We start from the raw sequence: 18,687 nt of genomic DNA on the forward strand, positions 1-18,687 counted from the left end.
GTGCTTCGACTTTCGATGATACATTGGATTTTTAGATAACTTCACTGTACTTGCATTGTCAACATAGAGTGTGGGAGGCGTCAGTTGTTTGGATGTTCCAATCAGTTCATACTGCAACCTTTTCAGCCAGAGCAACTCCTTTGCTCCTTCACTGGCTGATATTACTTCTGCTTCCATAGTGGATGTTGCCACTGTCTTTTGTAATTGACTGGTCCATGATACAGCCCCATGGGAGAGTGTTGCAACAACACCTATTGTTGAACGCCTTATGTCCTTATCACCAGCATAGTCAGCATCACTGTAGACTTCTAAACAAACCGCACTGTTCTTGTAAATCATTCCAAAAGATCGTATTCTTCAGGTATTTAAACATTCTTTTCACTCGATTCCAGTCTTCAACAGTAAGATCTTCCATGACTCTAGCCGCTTTGTTCACTGCAAAAGCAATATCCGGATGGGAGACTGTAGTCAAAAACATCAGACATCCCACCGCTTCACGATAAGGAACTTTGGCTGTGATCTTCTCCTTGATATCACTTTCTTCACGTACAATTGGAGTAGAAACTCCATTAGCTTCATCCATTCCAAATCTCTTCAGAATTTCCATTGTATAGTCCTCTTGATTAATTGCTATTGACCCCTCTTCATTTTGCTGTATCTTCATACCTAAAAAGCTGTTGAGATCCTCTAGTTGTATGAAACTCCAACTTCAACACTTCCGTCATCAACATAGATTGCAACCACAAACAATTTTTGTCGCTCCGACGATAGAAGAGACGCGGATCAGCCCTACTATTTTCAAATCCAGCTTTGTTCATGAAGCCTATAAAATGCTTGTTCCAACAATGTGGTGCCTGCTTGAGACCATACAGACTTTTCTTCAGTAAACATACACGTCCCGTATCATCTTCAAAACTTTCAGGTTATTCCATGTATACATCTTCTTCTAGTACACCATTGAGAAAAGCTGTTTTGATGTCAAACTGGTCGAGTTTCATTTTCTGTGCAGCAGCTACTGCCAACAGTGTACGAATTGTACCATAGCATGCAACAGGGCTGAATGTATCTCCATACTCAGTTCCCTGCCTTTGTACGTGTCCTCTGGTCACAAGTCGACCCTTGAAACATACATTCTCATTTTTTGCAGTTTTCTTACACAAGGCCCAATGATTCTGCAAAACCTGTGTATCACTTGGGTGCTCAACTAATACCAAAGTACTATTGTCTTTGAGGGACTTCATTTCTTCATGAATAGCCTCCAGCCATTGAACTTTATTGCTAGGCTGCAAAGCTTCAGTATAAGAGCTTGGATCCTTATCCCTGATTATAGGGGTTCCAGCCATGTACACAATCTCCACTGGTCATCCATTCTGTTTTTTTCTTCTCACGTTTGCTTCTTCGCTTCTCACTGAAACCTTTACTTCCTCTGGAACTTGACATTGTGTCTAAATCTTCTTCCTCCTCACTTAATCCTGCTGTCCTTTTGTTATGGGTGACATTTACTGATTCCTTTTCCTCACCAGAAGTCTCATTAGGTTCACTTTGTCTAATGGTTTCATCCTGAGCAACTTCAAATTCAGTAACATTGGTCTGCAGATTGCATACAATTTCAGCCTTAAATTTCACATCATGGCTTAGCACAACCTTCCCCTGAGATGGAATCCAGACCCTGAAGCCATCTCTGTCATTCACATATCCAGCTGGATGGCCATGCACAGCGTTGTCGTCAAACTTTGTGCGAAAATTCTTGTTTACATGCACATTCCAAAGATTCTCAGATGAGTCAGGTTGCCTACTGGTCGTCCATACCACGGTTCATATGGAGGTTTGTTTTCAGTACAGAACTTCCCAGTGCGATTCAAAAAGTATGTAGCAGTATTTAATGCTTCCGTCCATAGTTCTTTTGGTACTTTACTAGGGTTAAACTTAGAACTTGCACATTCCACAATAGTTCGGTTTTCTCTTTCGGCAACACCATATTGCTGTGGTGTGTAAGATGAGGTGATGCAGTGCTCGATGCCTCTGTTTGCAAGCAATTCCGAGACCTTCTTGTTGTAAAATTCTTTTCCTCCATCACTCCAGAACTGTTTTAATAATATGACCATACGTCTTCGCTTCATTCAAGAACTGCTGACTTCACTCTTCTGCTTCAGGAAGATATTTTTCGAAATTTGCTTAATTCACCTTTATAACATACATAGTAACGAGTTTTTCCAAGAGATTCTACAGTCAAAAGTCCATTTACGTCAGCATGGAATTGTTCACCAGTAACCATTGGTCGATTCATTCGAGTCCTGAATGGCAATCTATGCGTTTTACCCACTTCACATCCATCACAAAATTCTTCTTTGCACCCTTCCACATAGATGTTCCTCTGCTTCAAAACACTTTTCACATGTTGTTTGTGTTGGTGGCCAGATCTCTCATGATAAATTTGCAGCGTATCTGACGATGTCACCATGTTCACTTGAACTGGTTGGGATTGTTTAAATACACGTATGTCAAGAACATAGAGACCATGATTGACATGACCAGTCATCTTTGTTTCACCAGTTACTTTGTCTTCAATGTGGACACTTTTGTCATCAAGTCTTGTGCAGAACCCTTTTCGTGCAGCTGCTTTCACAGAGAACACGTGAGCACTTGCTTCAGGAACATAAAGCACTTCTCTCAGTTCAGCATTATCTGTGGAATTATTCAACTGAATCTGAATTTTCACCGTTCCCTGTCCATGAGCCAACATGCTCACACCTCTTTTCCCAATTGAAATCTTTTCAGGAACAGTAAATTTTCTATAAGACACAAAATATTGTTTATTTGCAGTGATGTGATTTGTAGCACCGCTATCGAAATACCTACTGTCGACTTCAAAACCATTATGGACTGAGGCACCAAAAACATGTGCCAAAAATGCGACATTCTTTTCAGACTGACTGATGCGAATATTTTTATCTAACTTTTTCATTGAACACTCTGATGCCCAATGCCCTACCTGCCTACATTTATGGCATGCAAATTTTCGTTTTGCACGTTCCATATTCTTTTTCGATTTTTCACTATTGTCACGTTTATTTCGCTGATTCAACCATACTTTGATCACGCAATTCAATGGTGCACAATTTTACAATCAGAAGATTCACACTTTGATTTTCGGACAGAATTGTGTCCCACAAGTCTTTAAAGTTGTCATATTCTTTGCCTAGCTTGGATAAAACTCGGCCATTAAAGATTCTTTCAGACAAAACATTTTCTTCGTGCATCTGCAGTTTGTCGTTCAAGTCCACCAAAAGTTTCTGCAATTTCGCGACGTGAGTGCTAATATCCTATTTATCGTCACGTTGAACACGAAAAAATGACTCTTATCAACATGTTCAGTCGTTGCGTACTGCTAAGTTCGAACCGCGCACGTAATTTGTCCCAAATTACACTAGCATGAGTGCATGTTAAAACGAGTTCGGCTACTGACTTCCCCAGCGCACTTGCTAATAAACTAGCCGCTTTTGCATCGTCTTTCATCCACTGGTAATGTGCCGCCCTTTTTTCGGCGGTCGCATCTTCGCCCCCTTCAGGACACTTGTACATACCTGTGACGATGTCTTCAAGCGCATATGCACGCAACAACATCAATATATGCCTCTTCCATTTCGCCCAGTCTTCAGGTGCTTCAAGCTTGTCCACATGTATTTTATAATCACCAACGCTAGCTGCCATTTCCGTTGAACACACTCAAAATTAACGGGAAAATTCACGTTATTTGTTATAAATTCACGGGAGAACAAAAACAAAACACTTCACTGCTTTTCGTGCGCGATCTGGGCCCATAACCTGTTAAGATTATTTTTACTTCCAATTTTAGCAGCTATAAAAGCTTTATGGTCACTTATTCCCTCCTATACATTAATTGATTCTAAAAGTTTGGGTCTTTCAGTTGCTAGAGGATCGAAGACGTTGCCCCCACGATTCGTTTTTCTAACTAATTATTCAACTAAGAATTCAGAAAAGATGTTAATAACAATATTCGTGAATGGCTGCCCATGGCGCCAATTTAAATCGTATGACTTTCTGATGGTATAGTTTGCAGATTAAATTGGCCCCCGCCCCCCAAGTACAATAGCATGAACTGGAACAATGCATGTTTGTCATATTCCAACGTTTGATGTCCAACATCCTAGATTATTCGTTGGATATGTTCCTATCTCTGTCTCCCCAACAGTTTTTGCCTTCTACGACTCCGTATAGTACCATGGAAGTTACCCTTATGTCTTAACACTTGCATATCATCCTGTCTGTTCTTTTTTTCCCACGTATTCCTTTCCTTACCGAGTCTGCAGAGGATCTCCTCATTTCTTATCTTACCAGACAATGTTCAGCATCCTTCTCTAACACCACATCTCAAACACTTTGATTCTCTTCTTTTCTGGTTTTCCACCAGCCCATGATTCACTTGCATACAAAGCTGTGCTCACAACATGCATTCTCAGAAATTTCTTCCTCTAGTTAGTGCATATATTTGATACTAGGAATTGTCTTTTACTAAAGAATGCCCTCTTCGTCTGTGGTAGTCTGTTTGCTTATCTCCAAGTTTTGACAATTACTTTACTTCGTCTAATGTGTGATCGTCTGCTTTGATGCTAACTTTATGTCTTAGGGATTGTGCTGATGATATTCTTCTGGCAGTCTGACGGTCTGTGTCCATTTGCACAGATTTTATCCAATAACTTGAGTAATCATGGGTTGCCACTTCACCCAATGATTTCACAAATTCTGAAAGATTTTTGTCTATCCCTTGTACCTTGTTGGATTACAAAGCTCTGTCATATGCTGATTCCAATATTGGATCCTGTATGTCTTTCAAATCAACATCAGTTTCTTCATCTACCACAACGGACAGTTTCCACACTTGTAAAAGCCTTCAATTCTCTTTTCGCCTATCTGTTCTCTCCTGGGTGTGGTTGAGCATGGGGTGGTCGTGGAGAACTAGAAAGTGCCGATTTCCAATTGTACTATTCGGTTGAAGATAAAATTAATGTATGGGGTTGGAATTTTGATAGGTAAAAGACTGAAGGACAAGATTATCAAGGTTGAATATGTTAATGGAAGAATAATGATGATGAGACTGAAAGGGAAAAAGAAAGTCTTAGTTATCATCCAGGTCTGTAGTCCAACAAGTAATCATTCAGATGAAGAAATAGAAGAATGTTTTGAGAAGGTAGAAAACTTAGCGAAAAGAGAGAAAAAAGAAATGCATGTGTTGTTGTAATGGGTGATTGGAATGCGGTAATTGGTGAAGGACCAGAAGGAAAAGCTCTGGGAAAATTTGGACTGGGAGAAAGAAATGAGAGAGGACAAAGATTGTTGGAAAACTGCAATGAAAATTTCATGGTAGTTGGAAATACTCTATTTGATAACTACAAAAGACGACAGTGTACTTGGATATCTCAATTTGACAACAAAAGATATCAAATTGATTACATAATCACACAACAAAGATACCAAAATTGCTTAAAGAGTGTCAATAGTTATCCAGGAGCAGATATTTATTCAGATCATATAGCAGTAGTAGCTGAGGTTCTAGTTAAATTGTAAAGAACCTGGAAAGGACAGAAGAGAGAGTACATTAACTTTGAGAAACTGAAAGACAAAGGTATTGTGAAAAATTAGAGAATGCCAGGAAGTTTCATATCAGCACACACTCCACTGCAGAGAGAAAATCTCATTATGTTGTGCTGTGTTTATCCCATTGCTCGTGGCAGCAGTTGTGTGCCCAGCGAAACTTGAGCCAATTTGAGCTGTCTGCAGTCAGTGTTGCAACAACAGGCATGTTATGTCACTTTCAGCAAAATCTTGAACTTCATGAGCTTCAGTTACTTGAAAGAACATTGTTATTCATCTGATGTGTTAGGCACTACTCCAGCCATTCCTCATGTTGTGCGTCAAAAGAACGGAAGGGTGGAGGTGGCGGCACCTGACTGATTGCATTATGTGCTTCAGTCATTACAGTTGGCTGAGTTTGTTGTGCATACATACATCTGCCAATAGCAGTAAGCAACGAGATAATGTCTTGGCTCTGAAACTGAATAAGTTTAGGGAGTGATTGATTTCTAGAAGTTGGCATTGCATACACAAGTGCAAGACATTTGGAGTAGGTATGGATTCCACACATAAAAAATTATGAAAAAAATCCAATTTGCCAGACATTGCCGACTCAAGCACCAGACATGGCACCAAAATGTGTAAAAATCAGACTTGTTGCCAGTTGAACAGAAAAAAATCAACTGTTGCCGGTTAATGTCTGTTGTTTTGGTAGTGGAGACGGCCAATAAACACAGTCAAACATCTACAAAAAGAAAACACAGTAATAAATTTATTTACACTATGTATTCCTAATAATTGAGTTATACATATCTTTGTATAGCTATAGGTTCTGCTGTGATACTGAGTTCTATATGAAGAGAGGAAAGTTCTTGATTGTAATAAATAGTCCTCCATACTCATGTTGATAAGTTTATATAAGCACTAACCAATCTGTGGCTGAGCTCAGGATGTGGTTGCTTAGAAAGAAGCGCTGGCCAATCAACGTTGCATGCAGTGAGGATATTACATCAAGACAGCACAATGCTGCTAAATATTACTAATATTCTGAGACTTACATAAGTGTATCAGGTTTCAAGATTATTTGTTACAGTCCAAGAACATTACTCTCTTTGTACATAACTCACCCCACAGAAGAATATACAGCTATACAAAAATATGTATAACTCAATTATTAAGTGTACATAGTGTAAATAAAGTTAATAAAGTGTTACCTTTTTTTAGATATTTGATTGCATTTATTTGTCACCTCTGACACCAGCACTTCAATTTTATATGTATATGACCTGAAAAATGGAGGAAACATATTCCCCACTTGTGCTACCTCTCAGCTAGCATCTGTATTTCAGGAAACTTTTGACTCAGGTTAACTGTTAATGCCCCACTAAGACAAAGGTTTTATTGCAATTGATGCTGAATTTTGTTTAATGAATTCTCTGTTTTCATTGGTGAATTTCTTAATGGTTTATTTTGTCAACTGGTAACATATATTTAACACTTCTCATTCTTAACTTACTTTACTCTTAATTATAGATCTGGTGATGTCAGTAACTGAAAAGACATAATAAACAAAATTCAAAAATACATGAAGGTAACTAGATGCCTTTATTCTAAAAATCCGCAATGATCACTGACTCAATTAGGAAATTTAGTTCCTTTATTAATTTCTCATATGTCATTTCCTTTCTCCATAAATGGCTGTGCTGCAGCAGATTCACCAATTGCTATCCGATCAATGAAGTTAAGCACCATCTGGCATGGTTGGCACATGAATGAGTGACCATCTGGGTCACCATGCACTGTTGACATACTGAGTTGCATTCAGCCTCGTGATGCCAATTAAGGAGCTACTTGACTGAATAGTAGCACCACCAGGTCACAAATGCTGATAACAATTGGAAGAGCAGTGAGCTGACACCTCCCCCAACCCCCACCACACCCTCCACCCCACTGCATCCACATCTGATGATGCCTGTCAGCTCAAGATGACTTGGTGGTCCATCAGTAATATTGGGCCCTTGTGGGACCTGTTCAGACAGAGAGTTTATTCCCCTTCTCAGGTGAATAACATCTCTCTCATAAAAGCTGCCTTCTGACAGTGAATTTCTATTATTTCCAATTTTGTGTTACTGGGAGATTAGCCAATGTTACTGGAATATCTCTACATCAAAAATGAGCATGTGTTGTACAAAAGCAGGTTTATGAAGAAAGCTTTATAGTGTATAATAAGGCATATTAAAAGTGATTATTACGATTATTTACTTAAATGTAAATTTTGTTTGTAACAGTACACTGTTGTTAATGGCAGGTTGGACTGGAAGAAATAAATGAAAAAAATTGTGGATTGTGAATATTCCCAAAAATCCACTTCATGTGAATTAGGGAAACCAGCTCATTAGCTCCCAACTGTAGACAAAGACAAAAATTAAAACCCCTGGCTGAAGTGGCCTTGGACTGCAGACACCATCTCTTACTTTGCTGGTGTCCCAGTATGTGGCCATCTATTGAATTATCTCAAATGAAAGTAAAATAAGTGCCCGCTTAAAATACATGCAACATCACATGAACAAAGCTGTGAACACACATCTGTACATGACATTTTTCAACTTCAGCAAGAGGCTTGATATTGCTCACAGTGAACATACAAACCCAACTGAGATATTGTGGATGTAATGCATTTTGTTAACCACATACCTTTTCTAAGTATGGGATACTCCTTTCCCACACAAATGGTATAAAAGAGCCTTTAGTCATTTGCAGGGATGCTCACCTTATTTTGTTGCAGTTTACTCTTTTCCTGGCAGTGCTTAACATTTAAACACAAGTGTTGTTATCATTTATTACATTTACATGTCACATAAATTCAGTGGAATGACTGGAGTACGGAGGCCGGGGCACGTGGCCTGCACACTATTTCCATTAGGGTGTAGTTTTCTGACAGGAGAAAACAATGAGGGAGAGGTATAGAAAAGGAAGGGTGGAAGGATGGTGTTGGAGGGGAAAGTAGTAATCGTAAGGAATGGATTGGAGGGCACTAAAATGAACAGACAGCAGAGATGTATGAAACATGTTCATGAGGAGATTCAGATTGGACTGTGTTGTGCAATAGTTCCATAGCAGCTACCTTTCCTTTGTACAGAGACATTTGTTTATTGTTCTCATCTACTAGATAAAGACACATTCATAAGGCCAAGTATGCCAAAGCAACTAAACTGTAAAGATTAAATTTGGCATTTGTTGTTTTGTTTATTATGGCTTTGCAGTGACAGGAAACAAGACAACAAAAAAAGGAATCCCATTATTGTTGCAAGCAATGTGTCCAGGTGTTGTTCCCTGTTTTTGATTATATCACACAAAAAAGATTGTTGAGATGTGTACTTTTTATTTCATTACAAAGCTGTTTTCGTACCAATAAATAAATTAACAGCCTCACTGAGGATTATACAAGCAAGGTGTGGGGAGGCATTGGCATGTGGAAAAAGGAGATGGGAGGGGGTAGGCACAAAGTCAAAATTTGTTCTGGCATAACTAGTGCTGATGCATGGGGGAAGAATGGTGGGAGGGGTAGTGTACCTGGAGTCCATCCCTTTGTTTTGAAGGGATGACCACTTCAAGTTTTCTCGTTGCTCTCTTTTCACTACGTAGCTTGATACTGCAGTCTACTTGCACTGTACGTATGGGTAAAGCTCTTTGTATCAAATGCATACAATGCCATTAAATTTATTTCAAAAACGGAACCTGGAAAGTGTACTTGAAAGTGTTGCAAGAACCTCTAGCTACTCCACATGCACAAAAAAAGATAATAAAGAAGGAAGGTAAAACATAGCTACAAGTACTTCCCAAAGGATTCACTACATTAGACATGGAAGAAGGTGCAGAAAATCTTATATTTAAGCTTCATATTCAAACTACTCTTTCCTTACTACACCATATTTGTTCACAGTGGAGCCCCCATCACTGCTGTTGCCCCCTTCCATACTGCACCATCTCTGCAGGTAGACACTAACCTATTTCTTGTGCACTCTACACTCTTGAATTTTGCTCTGGCTGCTATTTACCTAAGTTTCACCAATGCATACACCCACTGTGCATTAATATTCCTTAATCAAATAAACTGATCATTGTTATTTGAATGTAAGGTCTTGGATATCACAATTGTTTGGAACCAATCTATTCTGTTTGATTAGCTCTGGACTTTGATCTGCATAACCTAAATTGCCCTTGGCATGAGCCCAACTCACGGTTGCAGACTGACATTGCTGCGTACTGGGGCATTCAGTGGGCTTCCGCGTCTGTCACTGCTGGACCTGGAGAACAACTGGCTGGAGAGCGTGGAGACAGGTGCGCTGTCTGACCTGCCGCAGCTGCGAGCCGTGCGCCTGGCGCACAACCGCTTGCAGCAGTTGCCACGTGCTGCCATGGCTGACCTCCCACAGCTGCGTTCAGCTGAGCTGCAGGAGAACTCCCTCTCCGACATAGCTGGTAAGTCTGTGTTAAGTGTGTGTCAGGCAAACGGTTCCACTTGCCCACGCAAGGCAACCCTTAGATATTGAGGGAGGGCCATCATTGGATGCCACGGTCACCATGGGACACTTATGTACCAAATGACTCTCACAGAGGACCATTACTTTGTAAATACAAAAGTATGAGGGCTAGTCATACAGTTTTAATCAGCACCTCAGAAAAATAATCAAGCTGCAATCATTAAATAGGCAGATGGTATAAGTCTTTCTCTACATGTTCACGCTTCAGTGCAAGGTATTCTTCCCAACAATGAATGACTTGGTGGAGACCTTGATTGCAGAAGACTGCATTTTGGCAGTTCAGGAAATGTTCTGCCTCAACAAACATCTCATCTTCACTCTGTAAATACCTGCCATGCACTGGTTCCCTCATCCAATGAAAGGCAAAGAAGTCTTGGATGCTATGTCAGGAGAATATGCAGAATGAGACAAAATTTGATAGCAGTATGTATTATGTGTCTTTTGCAAAATGAGCTAGAGAGTCATCGTGAGCAAAAATGCTTGACAGGCTCCCACAAGCTCAATAGAAGGTTTTGATAGCATGCTCTTGTGACAGTTTTCCCCTCATGAGCATAATCTGTTAGCACCACATTGTGACAGTTTCAAAAAAGGCTCTGCATCACCTTGTTCGATGATGATTTGGTCCTCGTCTTTTTTGGTGGTCACACAATCTGATTGCCTGCTTTGCTCCTTTTGTTTAAGGTCATAGTGATACACCCAGCACTTATCTGTGGTGATTAGGTGGCTAAATACATCATCTGGAATTCCCTGACATAGATCCAACACTTCTGCTGTTCATTTCCGCTGCTACCTCAGTTTTCCACTACTTTTAAAATGGGTGTCAAACTATTTGAATGAGCATGAGCAGTCCCATAACCCAGTAGGCAGTGATCTTATCATATTCGAAATGTTATGTGATATGTTGAATACAAATCCATCTTACGCCCACTTTTTTCACTATCATATTTATTGTGATACCCCAATCTTCAAGCAGCAGGGCCTGCAGCCCTCTTGTGATTCCTGGTTCTTCACAGACATGATCTGCTACTCTACTTATTTCTTCATCATTAAGACTTGTCTGACCACACTGGAAGTGTCTGTGCCAGCTAACTACTGCGGCATATGAGGATACATGTTGCTGTATCTGTCCACCAACTCAGCATGGGTTGTTACACTGTTGTTTCCCTTCAAATGCACAAAACGAATTTGCACAGGATACACCACTTTATCAATGGGCTGTGCCATATTGCTTTGGCTCCTCCAGTGGCATCCTATGGTGCCTTGGCGCAGAGATTTCAGTGTGTACCAGAAAATTGCAAACATGTAATTGCAAAAGCACTCAATTTTTTTAGGTGAAAAGCTTTAAGACTAACTCTCAGTGCAGTCACATTTCTGTAAGCAGACTTACAAGGAGCAGTAGGATCCTGCAACCCACAAAATTCGATGAGGTTAGTATACTGGTTGGAGATTACACAAAAGCAGCTCCTGTGAGAGTGTTATGTCACTATGAAACCATTTTCCATAACGATCATGACACAGCTGTGATCAAGGACCAGGTAGAATTATCAGACCACTTGAAAACAAGAAAATTTTGTTATGTATATCGAGTCCATAACTTAACAGTTGCCAAGAAATTGAACAAATTATTTTGATGCACTGCACATATATTAGTGGAGAAAATCCTTAACAGCAGGGGCAGTGTCTAAGTGATACAGCACTTGTGTTCAAATCACAGTCGACATTTGAATATGTAAGTTTGAATCACACATCTTGCTGTGATTCCTACTCTTTTGCAAGAGATTTACAGCTGTATCATGCATTTATTTATTGGTATTTTAAATAAAATAAAATTTTAAAAAAGAAGATCCACATACATGCCTATAAACTTTTATGATACTTCTTTAACACACAGTAAAAACTGGTGCTTCTAGAGTTTTTCTGTGTTCACAATAAAATAAATTTAATTTTAAATAGCAATATCAGTGTAGTATAAAATAAACTTTTTCAAGCTCTTGCAAAGGAGTAAACAACACAGTAAGATGTGCAGTCCAAATCCATACACACACATGGAACTTGTGTGTGATCCAAAGAGAAATCTTTGCCATCATTCCATTTATAAAGGGCATTCCTTTACAAGTATGTCTGCAATGGCCCAAATCACGAATCCTTCAAATTATCAGAAACCATTAGCTCTTGGGGCTGACAGATATAAATAAAGATTCACTTGCTAGGAGTGGATGTAGGAATAGTGATGAAGTGTTTTGACTTATTCGCAGATGGAGCATAGTTTAATCTGATTAGTAATTCTAATCACAATGAGATTTTTCACTCTGCAGCAGATTGTGCACTGATATGAAACATTCTGGCAGATTAAAACTGTGTGCTGGACCAAGACTTGAACTCAGAACCTTTGCCATTCATGGGGAAGTGTTCTACCACTGAGCTACTCAAGCACAACTCACGACCCACCCTCACAGCTTCAGTTCTGCCACTACCTCGTCTCCTACCTTCCAAACTTCACAGAAGCTCTTCTGCAAACCTTGCAGAACTAGCACTCCTGGAAGATGATATTGCAGAGACATGGCTTAGCCACAGCCTGGGGGTGTTTCCAGAATGAGATTTTCACTCTGCAGTAGAGCATGCGCTGATGTGAAACTTCCTGGCAGATAAAAACTGTGTACCGGACCAAGACTCAAACTCAGGACCTTTGCCTTTCGCGGGCAAGTGCTCTACCACTGAGTTACCCAAGCACAACTCACGACCTGCCCACACAGCTTCAATTTTGTCAGTACCTCATCTCCTACCTTCCAAACTTCACAGAAGCTCTTCTGCGAACCTTGCAGAACTAGCACTCCTGGAAGACAGGATATTGCGGAGACATGGCTTAGCCACAGCCTGGGGGATGTTTCCAGAATGAGATTTTCACTCTGCAGTGGAGTGTACGCTGATATTAAACTTCCTGGAAGATTAAAACTGTGTGCTGGACCGAGACTCGAACTCAGGACCTTTGCCTTTCACTCTACCACTGAGCTACCCAAGCATGACTCACGATCCGCCCTCACAGCTTCAATTCTGACACTACCTCGTCTCCTACCTTCCAAAATTCACAGAATCTCTTCTGTGGACCAGATTCGAGTCTTGATCTGACACACAGTTTTAATCTGGCAGGATGTTTCAATTCTAACCACCTTTTCACATGGTAAATCCTACTACCCCCTTCCCCCTCTCAACACACCTTACAATTAAGTGCCAACATCATGTTAAGGACATACACTACACTGCATATGTTTCTTAGGGGCACTGTAATAGCTGCAGTTATCAGGTATGCTACCTTACAATGCTCTGTGGACCTTTTCGTGGTGTGTGTGGACACATGTTCTGTTTCAGGAAAACAAACCCTGACTACAAAATGGTGGGCAAGTACCTGAATCATAAAGACATCACACATCTAGAATAAGCAGCATGCTCCTCAGACTTAAAAGTTATTGAAAATGCATGGTATGCTCAATGTAAAGGTATTCCGGGCCTAACACAGCCACCAGAGACTGTTTCTGACCTCCAAAAGATTCTTCTCCAAGAAGTGAAGGTGTCACTGCTAGCCAGGGTGGACTGTCTGATCCACAGTTTGGCTAGTAACTACTTCCTGAATTTCCATGTATCAGTGTCACGCACCACTCTGACATTTTGTACGCCATCAATAGGCTGATGCCACACAAGGTAAATGTCAGCTATGGATCATAGTCAGTCTTATGGTACAGTATATATTGTATACAATATAACCCTGTGTCAATGTTACAGTGTTGTCTTAGCACCTTTTAGAGCACACATTATTGTTTTGCTTCATGAATCACCAGTATCCCTTAACTTATGGATATTAGTATAGTAGGTCATTTCATTAATATAGTAAATATACAGCCTAAAGGTACTTGACAAGCTAATGTATACACGCTGGTATACATGGGAAAAATGAAAAATTCTTGTTCTGCCACTAAAAGAACATCATTTTAATAAAAAGTTAAATATTTTTAGAGGTAGTCCAATTTAAGGCAATGTACTTTGTCCAACAATTTTTTTCAGGCGAGTAGAATATATTCTATCCCTGAAGCGTCGTTCTGAAAAATGTCTGTGTATTGCTGTCATGTAATCTTAACAGTATCATGAAAAGGATAGATTACTACTCACCATAAACATGACACATTGAGTTGCAGACAGGCACAATGAGAGACTGTTATGCACTGAACTTTCAACCAAAGCCTTCTTCAGAAAGGAAACACATCTCGTGCACATGTAACCATTCTGTCTGGCTGCTCTGGCCAGAGTGCAACTGTGTTGAACAGAGGCAGCAATCCAGAGCAGGGCAGGAAAGGGAGAGGGATAGCAGGCTATGGGTAGCATATCAATCAAAGCACTATTCATGTGGATACATTTTTCTAATTATGATTATTGTATGGGAACGGGATCGGTAATCAGGATATAGAAAACATAATTCCCATATATGTCGTAGCTCGTATATATTTACACTTGACAACGCATCCGTACAGAATGAAGTATAACAAAGAACTGACTAAAGTAAAGTTGAGATGGAGGCTTGACAGAGCACTTAGAGTTCACAGATATTAAGTTTCGAGTTCGATGCGAACTATCGATGCCACACAGCCCCCCCACCCCAGTACGGAGTACTAGAGATGTCCAAGGGTGAGGGCGTGCAGGCGTCGATGTCGGTGGAAATCGTGTGTGTAGGCAGGTGCACCACAGGTACTTCCATCCCAAACGAGGTGGGTTGTGCAGGCAGAGTGGCGAGAAGCAGGTCCACTTCATAGTCAGTCAGCCACCGTGGCTGGATGAGACGGCGGCCGGCCCAGGAATAAGTGGGCAGGGCGGTCAACAGCATAGTGGAGGTGTGTGTGGCCCTTTTAAGTGGATGAAAGCACATAGAGATGCTCGGTCACACTCACGTGGGAGTGTGAGGTTGTGTGCAATGTTGATGTGAAAGGGACCGTCCAATGGCAGGACCTCGGTATCTGTCAAAAGAATGAGCACTCAGTCGTCAAACGTCACTATAAAAACGTCGTTCACTTGATGTGGTGGCACGCTGCAGGACAAACTGATAGTAGGTGTGTGTGTGTGTGTGTGTGTGTCTCCGATGTTGGAGGTGAGGGCATGAAACCTGCGCAGGGTGAAACAGGGGGCAAGGTCGGGAAACTAGCGAACGGTGGAGAACAGTCTTCAGCAGAAGAGGTGTGTGGTGAGGTTGATAGGAGCACGTCTTCATTCTCGATCAAGGATGGATCATCAGCAGAGTCCGACTGCGGTGGTGTGAGACCATCAGGGTCGATGAAAGCCAGTTTCAGGTGATGCAGAAAAACTGTCTGTGTGTGATCTTTAATCATGATATTAAAAGTCATGTCCCCCCGCCGCAGGACCTTGTAGGGGCCAAGATAAAATGCATTTGTTGAAAATGCGTGCGCATCCGGCTAACGAAATCTGGCGAGGGGGGAAGATCCTCGCTAACCTGGGGAAGAATAAGTTCCCTTGGTAGGATTGGATTTTCACCGAAAACAAATGTGGATATAGTCCCCTGTAGGTCAGGTTTATAGGTTGAGTGTAGACCAAGTAGCACCCAATTGGGCGCTAATGACCATAGAAGTTTTGCGCCCTAAAACCACAACAGAAAAAAAAAAAAAAAAAAAAAAACAAGTAGCACCCATGGGAGCCCTTCCAACCAGAGACAGTCATGGTATCGAAGGGCCGTCTTGAGGGTGCAGTGCCATCTCTCCAGCAACCCATTGCTTTGTGGGTGATAGGCGGTAGTGTGTAATTTTTTTAATACCACAAATATTGCAGAGGATGGTGAAAAGGGCGGATTCGAACTGTCGACACTGATCAGTGGTGATAGTGGTTGGGCACCCGAAACGAGCGATCCACGAACCAATGAAAGCCTTAGCTACCGTCTCGGCAGGTATGTTAGGGAGGGGGACAGCCTTGACCCAGAGAGAGCTAGTTGATGAGATACATCTATGGCCCTCCGAAGGAGGAAGAGGCCCCATCAGATCAATATGTACATGACGGAACCGTCCTGCGGGAATGTCGAACTTGCCCAGAGGCGGAGAGGTGTGGTGGCTGATCTTGTTGTGCTGGCAAGTGATGCAGTTGCGTGCCCAGGTTTGACAGTCCCATTTGATATTCTTCCAAACAAAACATTCTGACAAGAGATGTGTGGTGGCTTGAACACCCGGGTGGGCTACGTTATGCAGGGCATCGAAAACCTGTCGGCGCAGCCCAGGTGGGAGCAAAGGGTGTATGGTGCTGGTCAAAGAATCACACCACACCTCGTCAGAAATGCCAGGAAATTTAGCCTTTGTGAAAACAAGTGATGTTTGTGGGTCTCGTAGGAAAGCCTGAGAATCTTCATCAGAAGTTTGGAGGGAGGCCAGATCGGAAAGATCAACAATGCGGGAAACAGCACTGATCCATGAGAAGAAATCCGCAGTGACGTTAACCGCACCCTTGATGTAATGGACGTCCATTGTGATTTGAGGAACCAGGTCAAAGTGGCAGTAATTTCGAGGGGATGGGTCCTCAGGTGGGTTGCAGAACGCTTCTGCCAGTGGTTTGTGATCGGTGAGGACGAAAAACGAATGTCTCTCGACGTCGGGGCGGAAATGTTTGATTGCCTTGTAAACAGCAAGGAGCTCTCTATCGAATGCAGAATATTTTCTTTGAGCCGTAGATAGTTTCTTGGAGAAGAAATGAAGGGGAGATACTGTGTCACCCTTGCGTTGTTGCAACACTGCCCCCACTGCGATGTCGCTGGTCTCCGTAGTGATGAATAACTCAGCCGAGGGGTCGGAGTGGGTCAGTGTCACAGTGTGAGCTAAAGAAGTCTTCAGAGCCTAGAAGGCCTCTAGCTATGGAGCAGTCCAAGGGATGGGTTTGATACCGGAAGTTTGTTTGCCTGATAGCGCGTCCGTCAGGGGTGCCTGAACAGCGGCGGCGGAAGGCAGATGGTGATGATAGTACTTGATGGTCCCGAGGAAATGGCGTAGCTCTTTGTAAGTAGCTGGGGGTGAAGAAACGACCAAACTCAGTGAGCAAAGTTGTGCTTCCATATCTTCGAACAAGGCATTGTTTGGCGTGGTCATTGCATAGTGCATATAACCTATTGCATAAACGTCTGCGCAGAAGAGGTGCAACACAAACGAACTGCAGGGTCACCACTGTGGGAACAGGATCAGTAATCGGGATATAGAAAACTTAATTCCCATATATGTCATAGCTCGTATATATTTACACTTGACGCTGCGTCCGTACAGAATAAAGTATAACAAAGAACTGACTAAAGTAAAGTTAAGATGGAGGCTCGACAGAACACTTAGAGTTCACAGATATTAAGTCTCGTGCTCGATATGAACTATCGATGCCACAATTGCTCTTACAATTCTTCTCAATGTATGTTTGTCATCCGGCTGGTGCAAAAAAATTGCATGTGTACCTGTGGTTGTTTTACCCTTTGCAAAATAATCAGTAAAATACCTTTAGAATCCCAGAAATCACTGGCTACAAACTTTCTGGCAAATTAAAAAGGATTCATATTTTTTTGTTGTGGGTTACCTGTTTCCATTTACTGCTTTGAGTGCTGTTTCATTGATGGTGTGAAGTGGTGGTTCCAGAAGTCATTCACAAACTGAAGCATGAAATCAGTTAAACTCTTCTTAAAGCACTCCTGATCTTGCAGAAGAAAGCATTTTTGCACTAAATGATTTTCAATATTGAAAAAAAAATGCAGCATTTATCTTCCATAAAGCTTTCTGATATTTAATTTACATTCAACACGTACCATACTTTTTTTTCCTGAGGTGCTTACGGTGTGAACTACTCCTTATGCCTTTAATCTCTGATAATTCAGTAACATTTTGTGCACTACCACAGTTGTTTCATCCATGGCTGTAGTTCAGGGAAATTCTTCACATGGATCACCTTCAATATTAATACAGCTACATCTTAATGAGAGCATGCTATGCCAGTTTATTCATTTGAACAAAACATTACTACTTTTAATGCTATACAAGCAATCTACTCTGCATACCTAGTTTATGTATGAAGTTGCTAGGCTTCCAAATGGATAACAAGTGGTGTGCCGCTTGCAAGTGGAAAATTTACCAAAAAACTGAGTTCTGGCTGTCTTGAAAATATTAAGTTCTCTCTTTGTATTGGCCTCTGTACACCTAACCAACATAACAGCCCCATTCAAAGACCCAACAAGCACCAAAATATTTTTCCCCATGGTGCACAAGAGACTGGATCAGATACCACTTGTGCAATGAAAACAATTATGGGAAGATCAAGTGTGAGTAAGGCTCCATCTCTGGTGTAATTCTTTTGATTTTTCCTATAATGGTCATTTTGTAAGATTTATGTGAAATGAAGTAAAGAATCACAGGACTCTTCTTAGAATAACTGCTTTCAGAATTTTAATGGTAAACTTCTCCATGATGCCTCTGTGGTAGTGTCTGCCACTGAAGTTTGAGTGTCTCCATGAGACCGTGTTTACTAAATGAACACTAGATGAAAT

General features: G+C 41.2%; 1 protein-coding gene across 1 annotated transcript in view; it reads left to right on the plus strand.

The window, feature by feature from the left end:
• LOC126160280 (protein artichoke) overlaps nucleotides 1-18,687 on the plus strand; it is a 171,612-nt gene that overhangs the window by 136,738 nt on the left and 16,187 nt on the right. Inside the window, exon 10 of the mRNA XM_049916897.1 lies at nucleotides 9,842-10,074. Within this exon, the coding sequence (XP_049772854.1) occupies nucleotides 9,842-10,074 (233 nt within the window). The remainder of the gene's footprint in view (nucleotides 1-9,841; nucleotides 10,075-18,687) is intronic.

The sequence above is a fragment of the Schistocerca cancellata genome, chromosome 2 (genome assembly GCF_023864275.1).
Source record: "Schistocerca cancellata isolate TAMUIC-IGC-003103 chromosome 2, iqSchCanc2.1, whole genome shotgun sequence".
Classification (NCBI taxonomy): Eukaryota; Metazoa; Arthropoda; class Insecta; order Orthoptera; family Acrididae; genus Schistocerca; species Schistocerca cancellata.